General features: G+C 44.6%; 1 protein-coding gene across 1 annotated transcript; it reads left to right on the top strand.

Annotated features, from left to right (window-relative positions):
* The first annotated feature begins 942 nt into the window (after window positions 1-942).
* On the top strand, window positions 943-3860 carry LOC117840580 (ethylene-responsive transcription factor 1). The gene is made up of 3 exons (XM_034721104.2): window positions 943-1327; window positions 2652-3538; window positions 3616-3860. The coding sequence occupies exons 1-2, from the start codon at window positions 1066-1068 to the stop codon at window positions 3491-3493; spliced, it is 1104 nt and encodes a 367-aa protein (XP_034576995.1). The 5' UTR covers window positions 943-1065; the 3' UTR covers window positions 3494-3538; window positions 3616-3860.
* The last annotated feature ends 3213 nt before the right edge of the window (window positions 3861-7073 follow it).

Here is a 7073-nt window from a genome sequence, read left to right as displayed (position 1 = left end):
GCCTCGCCGCGGTTTTGGTACCACCGCAAGTGTTGGGACGCCAGGTCATAAAGTTTATGACATGTCACATCGGATGTTTAGATACTGATTAGAAGTATTAAATATAATCTAATTACAAAACTAATTACACATATGGAGTCTAATTTGCGAGACGAATCTATTAAGTCTAATTAGTCCATGATTTGACAATGTGGTGCTACAGTAACCATTTGCTAATGATGGATTAATTAGGCTTAATAGATTCGTCTCGCGAATTAGTATAGGGGTTCTGCAGTTAGTTTTATAATTAGCTCATGTTTAGTCCTCCTAATTAGCGTCCGAACATCCGATATGATCCCTCCTAAAGTTTAGTACCTTGTATCCAAACACCCCCTAGCAACATGAAGTACTATGCGTTAAGTTTTTGGTGGAAAACATCCAACGCTTTACGCTATGAAGATGCCTATACGAATGCGGCATGCTGAGGATACAATCCGACAAGCTAAATAATTGCCAAAGTGAGGACGGCGCACCGAGTTTTCGATGTGATGATCTTCATATGTGTTATGAAGATGCCTACACGAATGCGGCACGTTGAAGATACAATTTGAAAAGCAAAATAATTGTTAAAGTGAGGATGGCGTGCTGAGTTTTTAGCGTGATGATCTTCGTACGAGAACGAAACATGCCCTCTAAACCTCGGAATCTTGCATTCTTGCCTTACTGTTTGAGGGATATGTTCATAAAATTATATATTCACAAAGGGGCGACACGTGCAAATTTGGCCTCTACAGCCTACTAGCACCATCTACTACACCTTCTCCGTTTCTCTTTCTACCCCGTCGCTTCCGCTTCACGTTTCCGCCCGTTCGGCTGACGTGGGGACCCCACCGCGCGTCCCAGCACCTGCACACTGCTCCGAGCGGCGGCCAGCCAATATATATATATAGGGCCCACCCAGTCCGTGCTCTCCAACATTTCGCCCAGGTAAAACTCGTTTACCATTTCGCTCTCGCGACTCGCGATTTTTTTTTCACTGTGCTCGTTCCGGCGCGCGGCGGCGGAGCTCCCGACGACGACTGAGCCATGTGCGGCGGTGCGATCCTCGCCAACCTCACCAAGCAGCCGGGCCCGCGCCGGCTCACGGAGCGGGACCTCTGGCAGGAGAAGAAGCCCAAGAGGGGCGGCGGCGGCGGCGGGAGCCGCTGGTTCCTGGCGGAGGAGGATGAGGACTTCGAGGCCGACTTCGAGGACTTCCAGGGCGAATCCGAGGAGTCGGATTTGGAGCTCGGGGAGGGGAAGGACGACGACGTTGTCGAGATCAAGCCCTTCGCCGCCACCTCCAAAGGTATCGGCATAGCTTGGGGCACCCTAGTTTCTGTTCTTATGTGTGCCTTTTGTGCTTGATTGATGTAGACAATTGGAATCTAGGGGTGGATTGAGGAATTTCAGGCAGTAGGTTGCGGGTCTGACTGGCGATTTGGTGGTTGGATTGGGGAGGAAGAAATTGGGGGGTTTGGTGTTCAGAGGTTGGATTTTAGGGGGTTGGTGATTATGGAGCTGATTGAGTGTGCTGGAATGGTCCGATTTGGGATGAAGCTGAGGGATTTCATCCTTGTACGTGCTAGGATTCTGAAGCGTGTAGCAGCGTACGTTGTCTGGGGGTTCTATCACCTGGGATTCCAGTGAGGACAAAATCGGTTTTTTTTACTGTTAGATCTGGGGTTTCTTCCATTTGTGGGCTTGAATGGTGACGTTCATCGATGATTGCATTAGATAGAGTTTTCCATTTGTTGCGTGCCATAGTTTCAAGCTCCTGGTTAACCGGTATAGCTGTTGACTTGCGTCATGGTTTTTTCGGACTTTGTTCACCTCTTCGTCTACAGGATTTAGGTGTTAGGCATAGAAGCATATTTTCGCATGCATCTAGTACTTCACATGGCTCCGTGTATGATTTTATTCCTTGTGAAATTGATCCGGCAATGTTTGGGGTCACTGTCTTTGATTGCATTAGATATGAGTTCTCTCTTTGTTGCCTGACATAGTTTTGTGCTTCTGGTTTCACTGGTATAACTATTGATTTGCGTGAGGGTTTTTTCTGGACTTTGCTCACCTCTTTTAGCCTACAGGATTTAGGTGTTGAGCATAGAAGTATATATTCACATGCATCTGCTTTTTCACATGGCTCTGTGTATGATTTTATTCCCTTCAAGATTGTTCCAGCAATTTTGGGGCCACTGTCTTTGATTGACTACCAATATTGTAACTATTAGGTAATGGAGAGTCAAATTGCGATTTTTTGTTGTGACTTTAGGTAGTCATATTTCTAATCTCTTGCCTGGAAATGAGTTTGTTTTTGTTGATGCGGCATAAACCTGAATGTAGATTTTGCATCTATCCTTTTGATGTGACAATGAAATATCTTATTTGCTGCATTCTCTACAGTGGAAGACTGGGAGTTTTAGATATGAATGTATAGTGATGTCACCAGGGTTGTTATTAATATTCCTTGCCTTTCCTATTTATTGTGACTTGAGCTGTGCCTTCTGCAAATATGAAGGCGTTATGCACATGATGAATGCGATTTTTGGTTGTGATCTTTGATGTACAAATCAATATATATTTGACCGAAGAGATGATGTTACTTAGATAAGCCGTGTTCCCCTTTGCAGATGGCTTAAGCATCATGACTACTGCTGGTTATGATGGCCCTGCAGCAAGGTCAGCCAAAAGGAAGAGAAAGAATCAATACAGGGGCATCCGCCAGCGCCCTTGGGGTAAGTGGGCTGCTGAGATCAGAGATCCTCAGAAGGGTGTTCGTGTCTGGCTTGGTACTTTCAATAGTCCTGAGGAAGCTGCAAGAGCCTATGATGCTGAAGCACGCAGGATCCGTGGCAAGAAGGCCAAGGTTAACTTTCCTGATGCACCGACAGTTGCTCAGAAGCGCCGATCTGGCCCACCTGCTGCTAAAGCACCCAAGTCAAGTGTGGAACAGAAGCCTGCTGTCAAACCAGCAGTGAACAGCCTTGCCAACACAAATGCATACTTCTACCCACCTGCTGACTACACCTTGAGCAAGCCATTTGTTCAGCATGAGAATATGCCATTCCCTCCAGCAATGAACTCTGCTAGTCCTATTGAGGACCCTATTATGAATCTGCACTCTGACCAGGGAAGTAACTCCTTTGGCTGCTCAGACTTGAGCTGGGAAAATGATACCAAGACTTCAGACATATCATCCATTGCTCCCATTAACACTATAGCTGAAGGTGATGAGTGTGCATTCGTCAACAGCAATTCAAACAGCTCACTGGTGCCTTCTGTTATGGAGACCAATCCTGTTGATCTCACTGAGGGGCTGACAGATTTAGAACCCTACATGAGGTTTCTTCTGGATGATGGTGCGAGTGAATCAATTGATAGCCTTCTGAATGTTGATGGATCTCAGGATGTTGTGAGCAACATGGATCTCTGGAGCTTTGATGACATGCCCATGGCTGGCGATATCTATTGAGGAATTCAAAGCCCTGCAATAGGACTATGTACATAGGGACTAGGGGTAAGCATTGTGAGCTGCTAATTTCTCTGAAGATACATGCTGTTTTCACTGTTCTGATTTTTTGTTCTGTGTTTCAGGAATAAAGACTATGGGAGATTGGGAAGCACCTGCTTGGCACCTTGGGATAGCATATGCTTGTGTCTAGCTCAGATGCAAAAGTTGCATTCTGAAACTCTTTGGTTATGGCACCTGTTCCCTATTTAACCGTGTTTGTATGACAGCCATTTATGAGACTGAAAACCATTTTGTCCACCTTTCTATCGTTGCTACCATATATGGTTTTAACATTATGGATTTGTGGCCAAACATGCCTTAATATGCATTCGATTGTGTGTTCCTCCTGTGATTCCGAATTGGGAATAGTAGTACTGCTGTGGCGATTGGTGTCTCCCGGCAAAAAGACTACCATACCTTGTTATTGATCATTTGTTACATCTGAGTTAGCTAGCTATGTATTCTTTTATTATTGCTATACATAGAACAAAAAATATTAAAATTTCATCTTCGCATTTGGCAAGGTACCAGATTTTTTTATGCCTGCATGTTTCCGCATGCTGATTTAGGATCAGGTTCTATGATCATACATGAATCAAGATGTCTGATGTAATGCTTTCGTGTTGTATCTCATGAAGTGCAAAAGAAGATGGCGAATCAATTTTTTTTGTGTATTCCCTACCGTTTTCAACAAACGCTGCAGCCTTGGGTCTTCAGAAATTTCTGGAAAAATAGGACGGAGTTCAATGAAAAGACCTCCCAGTTTATTCAGATATTTTTAGACCAGGACGGATTGTACAACTACATGACCTTCTGAAATTTCAGTGGTGGTTTCTCACTCCACTATTGTAGAAGGTCTCGATAAGAGTCAAATATGATTGCTTCTCATTTGATTAGGTCAGTGCAATTACAATCTTACCAACTCCAGTTGCTTGATTGATTCTTGATTTGACTAGATTAGTGCATACCACCACCTTGATTTGGATGCTCCACTCATGGCCTCTGCTTTTCTTTTTTGATATCGTTCTCTCTTTTCTTAGTGCTCGTGATGTCTTCCACCTAAAGAAATCAGTTATGCTGTAGTATTGAAGAAAAAAAAAATCTTGTGCAAGCAGTGCCTATGAAGATTTGCGAAATGTGACGGTGAGCGCTGACATGGCTTGTGCGAAGCATCTTTCTTCGGTTGCACCAACCCCAGTTCCAATCCCATTTGATCAAGTAGATTCTCAGTTTCCACTGCTTAACCCTCTTCCTTTACCCAGGAAAGCTCGAAGTGGAAACAAACATGTTCGAAACTCGTATTTGCTGTGGTTTTGGACCCCTATGTTGCACCATATCCACATCCGACACTCCGCTATGATGGATAGGATGTTGGGAGGCTACCGACTACCTACACTATCCATGGTACACATGGAACTATCCTTGTGGTGAAAGTTTTGAAGGTTTTCCTAATGCCTACCAGTCCAAAAAACAGAATGCACTCAACAAGGTTCATGGTCTTTACAGATTTCTAGTTTACATCAACCATAATTTTCTATAGACGATGGACACTAGAGGTTGCTTGTTTCTGTCCAGTTATATATTGCAGAACTCACGTACTTGTTGTTTCTTCCATTTGAAGACGAATGTGTAAGGTTTGGTGCAGTGCATAGCCACATACGTGGTCTGAAACATGTCCCACCTGAACAACCCTCATTCAATTTGATCAACAATCACCCCAAGTAAAATTTCAGAGGGACATAGAATCTTTGGTAATTTATTTCTATGGCTACAAAATATTGATTGAAAGGGATGATGCTACTTATTATATAAGCTGCATTCCCATATCCGTGTTTGATGAATAAAGACTGGGAGATTGGGATGCACCTGCTTGGCACCTTGGGATAGCATATGCTTGTGTCTAACTCAGATGCAAAAGTTGCATTCTCAAACTCTTTGGTTGTGCACATGTTCCCTATTTAACCGTGTTTGTATGACAGCCATTTATGAGATTGAAAACCATTCCGTCCACCTTTCTGTCGCTAGCGTATATGGTTGGCACTATGAATCTCTGGCCAAATATGCCTTGATATACCAGCAATGCTGGGTATAGTAGCATACTATAGCATGATCGGTGGCTCCTAGCAAGATATCACCATTCCTCTCATAACTGTTCATTTTTTGAATTCGAGTTTTGCTAGTGTATGTAGGACTCTTACTGTACATGTAAAGAAAATATTCACAATTTCTCCTTTTCCTTTTACATTTGGCAGCATGTCAGAGATATTCTTGGACCGGGACGAATTTTACACCTACACAACCTCTGAAATTCCTGTGTCTGTTTCACACACTACTATTCTAGATGGTCTCGACGAGAGCCAAATATGCTTTTGCTTCTCATTTCATTCGGTTCATTGGCTCTTGATTTGACGTAGATAGTGCGTATCACCACCTTGATTTGGATATCCAATCATGGCCTCTGCTTTCCTTTTTCTATATATCGTTGTCTCCTCTTTTTCTGAGTGCTCGTGATGACACATGGTTTCACCTAAAGAAAACAATCACGCACAGGGTAACTTTCATCAAGGGGCGATCAATCCATGATAACTTTAAGCACGTCGAGCAGGCTGCCAAGTTGCTCTACAGAAAGAAAAAACCATCGCTGCTGTTGAAGCTTGACATCTCCAAAGCTTTTGACACCGTGGACTGGGTCTTTATGCTACGGGTTCTGGAAGCCATGGGGTTTGGCAGACGATGTCGAGACTGGATTGCTTCTCTAACCTCATCTACTTCCACTAGAATCCTTCTGAATGGGGAACCTGGGAGGACAATTCACAATGCAAGAGGGGTGAGGCAAGGGGATCCATTGTCTCCAATGCTTTTCATCTTGATGATGAAGGTGCTGCACCGTCATATTAGGAAGGCAGCCTAGGAAGGCATTCTGTCGCTGCCTGCAAGCCCGGCCATACACCACCAATGTTCAGTGTATGCCGACGATGTCATGTTGTTCCTTGCACCGAAAGTGGGAGATGTGGTGGCAATCAGGGAGCTGCTGCTTTTCTTTGCCAACGCCTCCGGCTTACACGCAAATCTGCATAAAAGCCTCATTGCTCCGATTGCATGCTCTAAACTGCAGATTGGCAGAATCATTGCCGGCTCGTCTATCAGACTTCCCAATTCAGTATCTCGGTTTGCCACTGTCAACAGGCCGGTTGCGAAAGGTGCATTTCCAACCTCTGGTGGATAAAATCTTGCGCAGCATGCCGGCCTGGAGAGCTCCTCTTATGAACAAGGCAGGTAGGCTCACCACTGTTAAAAGTGTCATGAGTTCAATTCCAATTCACACCATCATCCCCTTGAAGCTGCCGGACTGGGTTATTCATGAAATAGACAAACGCCGCCGGGGTTTCTTGTGGGCGGGGAAGCAAACTTGCCAAGGAGGACACTGCATGGTGGCATGGACAGGGACTTGCAGGCCGACAAGGTTTGGAGGATTGGGGATCCAGGATCTCAAGTTGGCCTCCTATGCACTGCGGCTGAGATGGCTTTGGCTGCAACGCAC

The sequence above is a fragment of the Setaria viridis genome, chromosome 1 (assembly GCF_005286985.2).
Source record: "Setaria viridis chromosome 1, Setaria_viridis_v4.0, whole genome shotgun sequence".
Classification (NCBI taxonomy): Eukaryota; Viridiplantae; Streptophyta; class Magnoliopsida; order Poales; family Poaceae; genus Setaria; species Setaria viridis.
This window is presented reverse-complemented; position numbering and strand designations above follow the sequence as displayed.

Bases quoted from the DNA above. Each gene is read 5' to 3' on its own strand.
- LOC117840580 (XM_034721104.2), top strand. From the start codon at position 1,066: ATGTGCGGCGGTGCGATCCTCGCCAACCTCACCAAGCAGCCGGGCCCG. The intron at 1,328-2,651 runs GTATCGGCATAG...TCCCCTTTGCAG, and splicing joins CTTCGCCGCCACCTCCAAAG to ATGGCTTAAGCATCATGACT.